We start from the raw sequence: 14755 nt of genomic DNA, 5'->3' as shown, positions 1-14755 counted from the left end.
ATCTCCCTATCCACCTGGTTTTTACTTAGTTGTAATGATATATTTAGTATCAAGCTCTTTATTGTGCAAATTTAGGCATATCTTGTACTGAATTTCCCCCCGTTCCTAAATCTTTAAACCATAGAATGAACTCTATTGAGTAGATACATAATTTACTTAGCTATTGCTATATTGTAGGATATTTAGGATGAACCCAATTTGTTCACTCACCAACACAATTTGAATAGAGGTAGCACTGAAGATGGTGAGAAATGAGAGCATTCGGATATATTTCCAAGAGGGTAGTTGCTGATAAGTTGGATGCAAGACATGAATGAAAGCAAAGATGGTGCCAACTTTTTTTTTTTAGTATTTATTTTCTTTTTATTTATTCCCCTCACCCTTGCCGCCAGCACTCGCTGTCTGCAATCTGTTCATTCGCTGTGCATTCTTCTCTTCTCATCTTCTCTTTAGGCGGCACCAGGAGCTGATCCTTGGACCTCTGATGTGGGAGAGAGGCACTCAATCGCTTGAGCCACCTCAGCTCCTATATATATATTTATTTTTTAATACTTGGCTTTTTAAGAATTGAATTCCCTTATATAAAATAAAAATTATAGCTGATGGCTGATAAATGATAGACGATAAAGAGATTACCAGGATCATCAATTGGAAGTTGCTGATCAGTTCCTAAGAAATACAGATGAAGGCTGTTTCTAAGTACTGGTTTTGTGGTATGAAGTGACAAAAGGCCCTCAGAGACAAACTGTGAACACTGTTTTCAAATTAAATTGGAGAACATACCAATTTAAATCACTCATCTTTATTGATAAAATAAGTTCCTATGCAGTACATACTCCCACACATAAATTTAAGCTTCTACTTAAAAAAAAAAAAAGTATTAGATGGAGAACTGTCTCTATAGAACAAAGTAAATGTTTTTAAGCACCAAAACCTTAAAATTTTCTCCAAGCAAGAAGACCAACAATAACTCAACTTTTTTATAAAAATAATCATCAAGTAATGTTTTATAACAGAGCTGCCTCAATGAATTGCATCAAATTTAATCTCAGCTGTGTTGCTTATTTTCTTTAATTCTTATTTGGAGTAAGAGCTTTTTAAGTAAATATGCCATCAAATTAAGGAATAGTTTCCCCAAAACCAATAGAAAAGCTTAAAAATAAAGACTCATTTATTTATAAAATATAAATTAAGGCTTTTGAATATGAAAAGAAATCTGTTTAATGTTTGGGTCATCAAGCCTTTTTCTATTCAGTCAGCAATGTCTATGCCCTTTCCCCAAAACTTAAGATAGAAAAATTCTGAAGTGAAAAGTTGAAATAGAATTTTAGCAATATACAAAATTATACATAAAAGTTACCATGTGAAGTCGCAGTTCTTTAACAAATTAGATCCTTAAAGGAAGAATTTTCTAATTGTGCTAATTTTAATATGTACTCAATATAAATGAGTTTATTACATTTAAGCTTATTTGTCATTCTTCTTTGATCCTTCTATAATCATCACAAATTAAGAAAAACTTAGATTTCAAGTGGTCTTAAAGTACATTTCTGTCTCTAGGGGCCTTCAAAAATTTATATACTGGATATTTGTTTAAAAAACGAAAGAAAGCAAATACTTATAAATCCACAGATTTTTTTCTTCTTCTTTCACTTGAATGGTCATAGGAAAAAACTTACAAGTCATAAGCATCAGACTGAGCTCAAAGACAGATAAAGAAAAAAGTCTGAAATTATAATTTACTTTTTACTATATCTCTTAAGTGTAATTACTTAAAAAAGAGTCAAGGCCAAGGGAATTCCCAGTTTACTTTGAAATGACCATACCTAGCTTACCATATCAAACATTTCAACTCAGCTAAATGATCTATATATTATTCTTAAAGATCAAGCAGAGAGGAGAAAAATTTCATCTTCATTACTGATAAAGAAACAAAACATTCTTTCAGAGTAGTTTAACCTACTAAATATGTCTCTTATATGATCTTCTTTCTTAGAAAGTAGTATTCTTTCTCTTTCATTCCTGAAATATTTCATACACTTAAGCAAGTTATTGACAATTATTAGCTGTGTTAATTATTGTAAGTTAGCAAAAATTAAATAACCTCTTTTTTTATGGGGCGTACAGAACATTGACAGTCTTTAAACTTGAATCTTAACAAAAATTCAAATTAATGGGAACATAGATAGGCAATCACTAAAGCTGAAGTCTCATGGTGCATAAGCCATTTGTTAACTTTGACACCAAACAGGAAGGATAAAATTTAGTATGAAGATCTTCCATTCACAAAACAGTGGCAAAATTAGTATTTTTAACATTGAATAATTCTATAAATTTCCATATACTTACTGGGAATATTCAAGTTTACCCAAGTATTCAGAATGCCAACAGCACTGCTCAATGTTCTTGATGTATTCAGGAGTAACTGTGAAAACCTATTCTCTCTTCACCAGCTAACAAGAGTTGGGTTTCTACTTTTCAGTTATGTTGTGGAATAAAGTCTATGTCCATTAAGTACACATTTTTTGTGGCTATTTCTTAAAAATGTCATTGTCAGTGTTCTGTACATATTATATATAAAAACAAAGGGTTAATGGAGACTGACTTTCCTGTTAATTCACTCATTTAGTAGGCAAGTCCTAGAGACCAATGAGAAGCTCAAAGACTCAGAGGCTCTTCAGCTCTTCCTCAGACTCAGGTCACTATTGGTCACTAATGCAGACAAAGACGTACTTTCTGACGCATCGTCTTTCCTCAGGTTCAAAAAGGATTCTCGAGTTATTTGAAGGATCTCTCTCAAGCCTTTGTTTTCTTGCTGTAAGAAGCCAAACAAAAACCAGAGTAGTCATGAGAAGAGCACAATCAAATCTTAAGAAAAGCCAACCATGAATATGACAAATAAAATGAAAGTTTTATAATTTTCATAAATATATTAAGCAATATATGCAGTCAGCTTGCATCCAGAGAACACTTTTTTAAAGCACTAGGAGTCACAGCTCAACATCTTCCACCAATGTAAAGCCTTCTTATTTATGCATCTGTAACTATAGATGGAACCTCAAAAACTGTCTTATTTAATAATCACAGTGTAGATGAAAAAAATAACATCCAGACTTCTATTTATATAATCTCATAAAGCCATTGACAGATACCCTGGGGTTAGAACCTCTTACTATTCCGGTACTTTCAGTACTCTCCACGACAGTGTGGAATGCAGGATGCGCCATCCGACTGGCTTCCCTTGCTGGGGTTTGAAAGCAATGGGGTTAGCTGAATAGACTGTGATATTCATCAAGCAGCAAAATAAGTGACCAAATCTGGCATTAGTAAACAAGCTGGCCCTTATTTTTTCTAGAATAGTTACTATAGGAAATTTGAAGACATTAAAAAAAATAACCTGTCATAATTATTTTCTACCACTTTGTCTTCAGTCTCACTTTCTAAGTTTCAGTGGTAGAAAAGAGGGGTCAGTAAACTACAGCCTGCCTCTGGCTGGCAGCCTGTTTTGTAAATTAAAATGTACTGGAATATAGTCATGCCCATTTATTATTTACTGTGGCTACCTTTTTATTACGTTGACAAGGTCAAGCAGTTGCAACAGAGACTGTACGGTTTGCGATGCCTACATTATTATCTGGGCCTTTACTGAAAAAGTTCACCAAACCTTAGTATACAGAATGGGAAAATATTGTATGCTCAGAAAGAAAAGCCATGCTTGTCCCTCTGTAACTAATTTCCCCATCATGGTGTCAAAATGAAGTTTTGAAAGCATAAAAGTCTATCCTACTGATTTATTCAATGACTATTACAAAAAAAGAAAAAAAAGACAGCTAAGACAAAAGCCTTTACACTGTTCAGAAAAATGAGTGCACAGAGTATTTGTGGATGAAAATTAAATTTTCCCTGAATTACTGTGATCTCTATGAAATGAGCAAATAAAAAAATTTACTAAACTAAGTAAGTTCACCTGGTAAGGTAAGCAATAATGGATCAAATAATCAAATTTTTTCACTTACTGAGGTAAGTTATTACTGCTCCTCCTAAATTCTTGCATTACTATATGAATGGTCTTGCATTATTCCCCCATATATCCAGCAACCACATTAAGAAAAAGAACATTACTAATGTCCCTGAAAAGTATAAGTATTTTAAAAACAGATATTTTTTCTGGCATAAATATTTGCATGGACAGTTTTCATCCGAGGTACAATTTAAACCTTACTTCAAGTTGAAATATTCGTTCCTGTTCCTTGCAACCTTGCTGTTCATCAATTTCAATGGCTTTCCTCATGACTGCTGCCATTTCAGTTATTTGGTCAACATGTGCTTGTAATTCCTGAAAAAAAGGGTGAGAGATGCAAATCAGTGAAATGTTTACTTTTAATTTTGGATCCTCTCTTTTAAAATATTTCACATTGCCACTGAACATGAATGTAATAATCTTAAAACTTATCAAACAAGTAAACTGAACATAAACGTGCTTTTGAACTCAGATTTGTTAGGACTAGAATTAAAGATAAACAGATTATTAGTATAACTAAATACACACATATAAACAGTTATTATATTAGTAAAATATAACTAAAATTCAAAAGTACTATTGATCATACTTTACATTTCTCTCACACCAAGAGTGATCAACTTTTTCTCTTTTTGCACCTACATAATACTATTGGTCAAGGAAATGGAAAAGATAAAAACTGTTGATACATTCAATACTTTTTTCTCCCTGAAGTCTTCATGATTTCTTAATCTTCTTTGCATTATCCATGCCTATAAATTAGTCTCCATCCAACCTAGAACTTTTTTTAGATCATAATCCTCTCTGAGCAGGAACTGTATCTTGTTTATATCTGTTTAATAAATTTTGAGTAAAATGAACCAAATCCTGCTTTTACATACTAAAATATTCAATAGCCTTCTTTGCAAACAGTTTGAAATATAACTCCAGTATAAAATGGACATCGCATGTCTTTGGCACAGCAAGTAGCACAAACTTCCTCAAATCTCATTCCCTCATTCCTTTTTGCATACCTACAAAGTGTCAGGCAGGCACTGGGGTTGGCAAAAGGAATATGAAGCCTGTTAAGATATGTTCCCTGATTTCAAGGAGCTTCAGTTTAGTGAAAGAGACTGACAAAAAAGATTTCAAATAAATAGAAATGTGAGAATAATTATTTTCTCAATAAACAGCTTCTATAGGTCATTGTTCACTGGCAAAGTATATTATATTAAGTTCAAAACTACAATATAAAAATAAATAGCTCCCCAAATAAACATTAAATTTCTTAAATAGCTATACATACTCTTTATTTGTAAAAGGATTTGAACAGGAACTCCCAAAAGCACGAAACTAGTAAACTGTGAAAGAAATATGATGGGAAAAAAAAAACTGAATATCTTTAGCAAACCACACATTTAATACTTTCTTAAACAACAAAAATGCAAGCCCTTAGGCTAATACATTATTTCAGTGGTAAAACCTATACAATGCTAGTATTCAAGAAAAAGGACTCAAATACTAAATTTGTGCTGTCCAGTAAGTACGGTAGTACTACTTTAATTCAAATGAAGTAACATGCAATTTGAAAACATTAAAAATTCAGTCCCTCAGACACACTTGCCACACGCAGCTAATAGCATCTATACTGGACCGCACAGATATATAACATTTCCACCACTGCAAAAAGTCCTACTGGACAGCTCTGGATTAGATTATAGTTGCAAGAACTGTATCAAGAGAAATGTTTGTCATAATATGCAGTTGTTAAAAAAATCATTAAAATCTTCCCACTGTAAGGGAGTATCATTTTAAAATCAAGTTAAGTACAAATACCTGCAGTATCAAAGTGAAAAAGGGTAATGAATAAAAATTTTTAATAACAGCTTTCTCAGTGTATAGTTTGTTCAGTTATTTGGCACTACCCTAGGTTAAAAGACAACATACAAAGCAAATAATTTTTTGCCTTCAAAATGGAAGAAAATGTATCACTGATTTTTCTAGGACAGTCGGTTCTAGTGAAATCATAAGGAAAAAAACAAAACAAAACCCAAACTCCAACTAGAATAGTATGTTACAGGCCCAGTTAATGGCTCACTTATTACAATAAAGTCTTTAGAGGAGCATTACACATTTTTATGAGAACAGGAAGCCAAACCTGTTCTTTAAAAACTGACTTAAGGCATAAAGTGTTACCAACATAATCCTTGATCTGTCTTGATATGCCTATCATTTTTAACTTTGTCTAAGTTTACTTTTACTTTATTTAATAAAGACCTGCCACGGTGAGTTAAAAAAATTGTTTTTTAAAAAAGGAAAGATAGGACACAATGGAAAACACTACTATGAATAATCTCACCATCTGTACAAAGGCATTTTAACTTGTGAACTCATCTGTAGTGACTACAAACTATTAAAAATCTGAATCAAAATATTTAAGTTTGCTTGACCAAAGTTTTTATGAAATCAGACTAAAATTACTACCAAGAAAGTATCTCTGATGTCCCAGAAAGAGAATGACTGTTTAAAGATTACTAAAATTTTGCAGCAAAAGGGAAGGAGAGAAAATAAATGAAAAAGTAGTTTGAACAACCTTTAAACCTGCAATTATCTAATAGGCTGTGAAAGATACAATACGGAAGATTAAGATGGACTTAAAGTTCCTACACTAAATATTTTTGCTTGGCTATCAGGAATACAGCATTCTTTTACTTGATTTCATTTATTTGCTGATTTGATCTGGGAGGGAAATTAAATGTAAAATAACTTAAAAAAAAAAAGGACCCCCTTTCCATCCACACCCCCAAAATTGACTGTTTTATTTAGTGTACATTGTGATTTGCTTCCAAGTGTCTCCTCTCCAGTCCATGTTGAGGTGCTTCAAGGATGTGTCGAGATGCATCAAGGAAGAATCCTTCGGAGTTGTTACGATGTACCATGTCAATCTGTAGTACAGAGTCATTATAATATTAATACGGATATTATCCGTAATTTAAAAACTGAATGAGTGTTAGTTCATGCGTGTTAGCCAATTGTTTGAAATGTTTGTTTTTTTAAGATTTCCAAAAAGGCATCTGTTAAAAAAATAATATAATGAATATTTGGCTGAAAGTCAGTTTTTCTCAAGCTTTCTACTGATTTTCAAGTGTGTGTTCAAAGAATCCTAAGTGAAGGCAAAATTCTCTATTAGAAAAATCTCCAAAGCATCTCCCTTACTCTAAAATCCTGCAACATGTAACTGAGCTTGTTTCAACTAAATGTATATTAAAAATCATATTTGTGATTGGGCATATCAGAGTCCTAGTTCCCAAACATCCTGGAATCTCAAACTTCTTTGCCTTTTTCATACATGTTTCTCTTTGCATCTATTTTGCTTTTTGACTCCCTGATCGTTAATTTAAGGATAGATTTAAATGTCTTTTTTACTTTGATACCTTTCCACATACTCCCCATCAGAAACAATCCTGTTTGCCCTCGGTATTCCAGTTAACAATTCATATCTCTTTATCTTATCCTTTCTTACATTAGATAGTTGTATTTGTATCTGTCATCTTTGACTACACTGTAAGCTCTTAGAGCAGCGTAACACAATTTATTCATTCATTCATCTGGATGAATTATTACTCGTAATAAACTAACTCGGTACAAGTGTTAATAAATGTTTGTTTAAATGAGTAGAAGTATCTCCTTTTTGGGAAAAATCAAAATCACAAACATAACATGTATTAGTTAGAATTAATAACAATAGTCATTTTAGGGAAGGCAAGGATCAGTACTTAGATGAAGAATTCAGTATTCATAATGAAAAAGGATGGTTTATAGCTATCTTAGAAAATGTTCAACTCTGCTAATTAATAAAACAGTTCTGATAAATGGTAAAATCTAGTAATGTGTTTTAGAGAACACTTACTGCTGTTATAGCTGCTACCAAACAGTGATTTTTTGCTAAGGTATACTCCCCCATTATATCTTAAAGATTTTGTTTCTTAGATTATTAAACATAAGGACTTTTGGAATTTCTCAAGATTACATTTAGCTTACCAAGAACTTTACGTCAATTCATCTTTGTACTTAAAAAAAAAAACTCTTAATTATACATTTAAATTTAAATGGTTTTTACCATTATCTAATTAACAATCGATACATTTTTATTCAAAAGATTGCCACCTAACTATCCAAATATTTCCTTTTGATTAAGGGAAGAATAAAATAATTAGGTACTATTAAGTCCACATTTATTAATTAACTTATTATATTACTAATTGACACACGAGGTATCTTTTACTAAGTCCCTTAATATGGAAGGTCACACAGAGACATTTTAAACTCTTAATAGGATTAATAATGATCTAAAAACATGTACCAGCACCAGGACGGAAGAGATTAAAGAAGCTGATATGTGTTTGAAGAACTAAGATAAAAATATTTTATAATTATCACTATTTCTTAAGTATTAAAGTTATAACTTTAATAAGAGTTAGCGTATCATTATCCAATATAAATAATGGCCACCACAATCTCTTCTCATATTTTAATTCCACATCAGCAGTTAAAATTTAGTTTAGAATAAACTGTATATGATCTGTCTTTACAGCAATTGTCAGCAAACACTGGGACATACACAGAGGAAACAGATACAGGAACAACCATAAGTAAGACGAATAGTTGGAAAAACACTAAGTTTTAACCACTTCAGCTCTGTCTATAAAAATGGTTAACTGGTATGCAATGGACTGGGAGGAGGTAGGGTTCTTATCCTCTCCCCAACCCCATGACTTTTCTATCATAAACGGAATCATTTACAGATGATTCAGCCTCATTCAGAAAACAGTCTTGGGAAAAATAAATCTACATTTCCTGCTTTCAGATTTCTAAAAGTTTCCAGTATTTCAGTTTTTGTTTTTGCAAGAAATGTCAATACATTAATTTATTAGAAGAAATTTCTTAGAAGCAGACACTTGAGAAAAATAGTTTTGAACTGAACAGACTTACCTTTATTTCCCAAATAAAGCTCATTTAAAAATATATAGGAAAACTACTAAAGAACAATGGGAATTAGAAGAATAAATCAAACCAGAAAATGATTCATCAAATATAAAGAAAGCAGAAAATGTCAATTACAAAGGTGAAGTATTCAACAGAATATTAAAATGGCATTACTAGGCAATGATTGCTTATTTATTTAAATTTGGGCACAATAAGTTAACCAGTCCTCTTTCCCATTTCAAGTTATATGTATAGAATGGTTACCTTGGAATGCTGCTCTTTTAACTTCATTATTATACCCGGATCATCTTTTTTGCTAGCCATTAACAATCTAAACATTTGTTCTCGATACTTGCTCATTATAAGTTCCAAGGCAGACTGATGTTCTTCCAGGGATGTACGCAATTCTATCAAAAATAACGGTTTGTTGTAGTCAAAGATGAGTTAAAGGTACACAAAATATACTCTTCCATATTAAATTAAATTTCTCAAAAAAGGAAGTTCTAAATAGCAAGATGACACAACAATGGGAGACACAGAAGAGAGACAGTGAGAGATGCCACAGACCAGGGAGATGAGGAGGCTCAAGCAACTGAGTGCCTCTCTCCCACACCAGAGGTCCCGGGGATTGGTTCCCAGTGCCTCCTAGAGATAAAGACAAGGAAAAGACAAGCAGACACGGAAGAACACTCAGTGAATAGACACAGAGGACAGTGAGCACAAACAACAACGGGGGGGGGAGGAGGAGGATAAAAAATAATAAAATCATTGTTTGGAAAAAAAAAAAAGAACATCAAATCAAGTCCCTTGTATGTGGGAAGCCAGTACTCAACCACTGAGCCACGCCAGCTTCCCTAAGTTGGCTTTTTCATTTTGTTTTGCTTGTTGTTTGTTTTTGTCTTTTCAGGCGGCACTGGGAACTAGACCCAGGACTTCCCATGTGGGAAGTGGGCACTCAACCTCCACTCCCCATGATTAGTTTTTTAAATGACCATTTTTAATTCATTTTTTGAGAATCATTTCAATAAACATTTACTGAACAGCAATTAAGAATCAGAGAATGCTTAGTATTTGTAACACTAAAAGGTCATGGAGCCCAGAGTCTAGTGGTGAAAAAAAACCCACATGAATAATTATAAAACAATACGGTAAGTGCAGAGTAGAGCTCTACTCAAATACATAGAGGAGAACTGTGATAGTAACTGGTGAAAGGTTCACAGAAGTATATTACTGAACTTGAGTTCACTGAATAGCAAAATAAAGGAAAGGGCACTCTTAAGCAGAGAGGTGTGAAAGTGGCTGGTGTGTACAGGACCACGTTTGGGATGGCAAGAGCAAAGGGTTCATGGAGAAGAGCTGAGGGGAGAAGCTGGAAGGCTGAAACTCACTTTGAGGAAATAAGGATACAATGAAGGTTCTTAGGCAAAAGAACAAAATGATCAGATTTCTTTTTGAAAAATTAAATCTGATGCTTGTGTTGAAGATGGATTGGAGGGGAAAATAAAGGAATCGGGAAGACTACTTAGGGCAGTCCAGGCAAGAGAAGAAGAACACCTGAGCTGTAGGCCAAAGCAGCAGTGGGTGAAGAGAATGCACCTGAGTTACTTCATAGGAATAACAATCAGGCTAATTGGATATTGAGGATGAGAATCCAAGATGCCTTCAAGAAAGGTGGACACTGATATGTAGAGGACAGGATAAAGAACAGTAAATAAATTTAGCCATATGGATTAGAAATGAGATTGTCAAAAAGTAACCATTTTTCCATTTTTGAAAATATGAATTGGTGGACAAGTCCCAAACACATAGTGAGCTCCATTTCACTTTTAAAAAGGAAACTTATTTTTATATTGAGAGTACAACTGTGCCCAAGAGTTCTTTTGATTTTCTACACACAGTGATAATATATCTTGCCTTTATTCTCTTGCTGCAATTCTCTGATTTGTCTGTTTTCTTGCTGTATACCCATGACCAATGTGGACCGTGGCCGATGTCTTGCAACTTCATTAAGTTCTTGAATTTCTTCCTGATACTAATGAAAAGATTAAAAAAGAAATGTGGGAAGAAAACATTTGCAAATCACTTATCTGATAAGACCCTAGTATCCAGAATATATGAAGAAATGTTTCAATGTGACAATAAAAAGACAAACCCAATTAAAAAATAGACAAAAGGGGAAACGGACTTGGCCCAGTGGTTAGGGCGTCTGTCTACCACATGGGAGGTCCGCGGTTCAAACCCCGGGCCTCCTTGACCCGTGTGGAGCTGGCCCACGCGCAGTGCTGATGTGCGCCAAGGAGTGCCTGTGCCACGCGGGGGTGTCCCCTGCGTAGGGGAGCCCCACGCACAAGGAGTGCACCCGTAAGGAGAGCCGCTCAGCACGAAAGAAAGTGCAGCCTGCCCAGGAATGGCGCCGCCCACACTTCCCGTGCTGCTGACGACAACAGAAGCGGACAAAGAAACAAAACGCAGCAAATAGACACAGAGAACAGACAACCGGAGGAGGGAGGGAATTAAATAAATAAATCTTAAAAAAAAAAAAATAGACAAAAGATTTGAATAGACATTTCTTCAAAGACATAGAAATGGCCAAAGGCACATGAAAAGCATGTTTAACTTCATTAGTTATTTGGGAAATCAATACAATGAAACACCACTAGGATGGCTATAATAAAAAAAGATGGACAATAAGTGTTGACGAGGATGTGGAGAAACTGGAACCCTCATATATTGCTGGTGGGAATGGAAAATGGTGTAGCTGCTTTGGAAAACAGTCGAGCAGTTCCTCAACAAGTTAAGCATAGAATTACCATATGACACTGACATGCCACTCCTAGGTATATACCCCAAAGAACGGAAAACATATATTATCACAAAAACGTGCACATAAATGTTCATAGCAGCAGTATTCTTAATGACCAAATAACAAAAACAATTCAAATGCCCATCATCTGATGAATAAACAAAATGTGGTATGTATCCATGCAATGGAATATTATTCAGACATAAAAGGGAATGAAGCTCTGATACATGCTACAACACAGATAAGCCTAGAAAACGTTATGCTAATTGAAAGAAGTCAGACGCAAAGGCCATTTATATGATTCCATTCATAAGAAATGTCCAGAACTGGGAAATCCATGAAGACAGAAAGATTAGTAGTTTCCAGGAGTGACTGCTAATGGATACAGTTTTTCTTTCTGGGGTGATGAGAATATTCTACAATTAGATAGTGGTTATAGTTGCACAATTTTGTGGATATACTAAAATCCACTGAATTGTACACTTCAAGAGGGTAAATTTTATGGCATGTGAATACCATCTCAATAATGTTAAAAATGCAAAATTTTTTAGCATTGTGGGTTTTAAAAATTATAAATGGAAATCTAATTTTAAAATTGCACTCCTGGTAGTAGTTCCCAGCATGTGCCCAGGGAGAAAGGGAACATGGTGCTCGGAGCAATGCAGCACCCGAGGAGGAGAAAGGGATGAGGTGTCACCACCACGCTGACAGCCTGGCGCCAGCTCTCTCCTCCTGGATGCCATCCTGCAAACTCAACTGCTTTGGTCTACCCAGCCTCTCATCTCCGTCTCCGTAACTCAGAGGGCCTGCTGCTCTCCACCTGGGGTTCCCCCTCCTTGAATTGCAGCCTAGAAAATTTCTCAAAGCAACAGGAAATACACTATGGTGAAATGTTTCCACCTCTTGTCAAAATGAACCCTGAGGAAAAGAAAGAAAACTGCAGAACTTCGGTAACGTTGCCTAACAGAAGTAGGCAGACTTCTCTGAAGCCTTTACTTCATCCCCAGCCATTGTAAAAAGTCCTACCCTGAGAACAAGCCTGTGCTACCCCATGAAAGATGAGAGTCCCTGTGGCCATCCTGGACCAGCCAGTCTCCAGCCAACCCACAGCTGACCACAGACATAGGAGTGAGAACAGGAGAGCCAGAAGGACTACTTGCCTGAGCCAAAAGGACCACGTGCCTGAGCCAAAAGGACCACGAGCCTGAGCCAAAAGGACCACGAGCCTGAGCCGGAAGACCACGTGCCTGAGCCAGAAGACACCTGCCTGAGCCAGAAGACACCTGCCTGAGCCAGAAGACACCTGCCTGAGCCAGAAGAACCACCTGCCTGAACCAGAAGACCACCTGCCTGAGGCAAAAGACCACCTGCCTGAGCCAAAAGGACCACGTGTCTGAGCCAAAAGGACCACGAGCCTGAGCCGGAAGACCATGTGTCTGAGATGGAAGACCACTTGCCTGAGGCAAAAGACCACGTGCCTGAGCCGGAAGACCATGTGTCTGAGCTGGAAGACCACGTGCCTGAGGCAAAAGACCACGTGCCTGAGCCAGAAGACCACCTGCCTGAGCTGGAAGACCACGGTGCCTGAGCCAGAAGACCACCTGCCTGAGGCAAAAGACCACGTGCCTGAGCTGGAAGACCATGTTCCTGAGCCAAAAGACCATGTACCTGAGCCGGAAGACCACGTGCCTGAGCCAGAAGAACCACGTGCCTGAGCCAGAAGAACCACCTGCTTGAGTCAGAAGACCACCTGCCTGAGCCAGAAGAACCACCTGCCTGAGCCAGAAGAACCACCGCCCCCCTCCCAATTGCCAGAATTGTAAGCTAAATAAATGGTGGATGTTTTAAGTAAAAGAAAAATTATTGCACTCCTTTATTTTCAAGGCATTTTTATGTCCGTTTAGTAATTTATTCATTAGAACATCCCTGGTCTTTAACTTTAGATGCCAAACTCTTTTCTTTACAACTCAATACCAGATATACATTCAGGGAGTTAGGGAGGCATATAATCTGTTTAAGGCAACACAGCTGCCTACCCAAATAAGTAAAACTGCTCCATTATTTGCAGTAGCTCTGATAAAAGCAGCATCCCAGGATTGCTTCTTTTACAAAATGGATGTTTCAAATAGAGTTGGCTGTGAACATGTATCCTTCTCTACCAATTTCCATCAGAACAGAGATTTTATAATTCTCTTACACTTGAAAAATTTTATCAAAGGCTTAAAATGATAGCTAAATTCCATGGCCCACTGGAAGTTGTGACATACACTAGTAAGGACAGCAAGAAGGGAAGTCTTTCTCATTTCTTCAATTGGCAACAGTGAATTAAAAACATGGTAGCGAGTGGGGAGGTAATAACTGTTCACGGTATAAACCAGATACTGTCTTGCAACATTTTCAAAAATGGTTTTGTAACAAATATGGGTGATACTGCATACATAAAACTATTTTTACAAAATATAAATACAAATATACCAGAGAAAAGGAAAATGAATAGCAGCTATGTATGGTAGGGAATGCACAGAGAGATTGATTGAGTGGTGATGAGTTTGTTTTTGTTTATTATTATTAATGGAATAATGAAAGTGCTCTAAGAATGACTGAAGTGATGAATTCACAAATATGATTATACCGAATACCAGTGACTATACACTTTGGATGGATTTATGCTTTAAAAATATGTATCAATAAAATTGATATGTTAAAAAAAAACAGTTTTGTAGTTAAATAGCATTACCTGAGTACTTTTGTAAAGAAAAATATTTTTAAAACTCTATATTATAAAAATACAAGAGTGTCAACACAAGCAAAAGGTATAATATGGCCTTTGTCAAATTTATCTAGACCTAACAAATTCATTTATTTTCTAAACTCATTTGTGCATATCTGTCATTGAAATAAGTGACCAAATCTATAGGTTTCAGAATATACACACTTGTCACCCAAAGATAAAAATAAAAAAACAC

At 35.4% G+C, this 14755-nt stretch overlaps 1 protein-coding gene across 5 annotated transcripts in view; it reads right to left on the bottom strand.

Moving 5' to 3' along the window:
* Positions 1 to 336: 336 nt before the first annotated feature.
* FGFR1OP2 (FGFR1 oncogene partner 2) overlaps positions 337 to 14755 on the bottom strand; it is a 29447-nt gene continuing 15028 nt past the window's right edge. For 2 of the 5 annotated variants that reach the window (XM_004479948.5, XM_004479949.5), the window contains 5 exons: positions 10901 to 11018; positions 9251 to 9393; positions 6832 to 6945; positions 4223 to 4336; positions 783 to 2815 (listed from right to left, as the gene is read on the bottom strand). In XM_004479948.5, coding sequence (XP_004480005.1) covers positions 2678 to 2815; positions 4223 to 4336; positions 6832 to 6945; positions 9251 to 9393; positions 10901 to 11018 — 627 coding nt within the window. In that variant the 3' untranslated portion in view covers positions 783 to 2677. Of the gene's footprint in view, positions 482 to 782; positions 2816 to 4222; positions 4337 to 6831; positions 6946 to 9250; positions 9394 to 10900; positions 11019 to 14755 lie in introns of those variants that run through there. The other 3 variants (XM_004479950.5, XM_058282932.2, XM_058282931.2) reach the window with 2 other exon arrangements.

This window comes from Dasypus novemcinctus, chromosome 20, assembly GCF_030445035.2.
Source record: "Dasypus novemcinctus isolate mDasNov1 chromosome 20, mDasNov1.1.hap2, whole genome shotgun sequence".
NCBI classification, from domain to species: Eukaryota; Metazoa; Chordata; class Mammalia; order Cingulata; family Dasypodidae; genus Dasypus; species Dasypus novemcinctus.
Note: the sequence above shows the minus strand (reverse complement) of the source record. Positions and strands in the feature narration are given on the sequence as shown.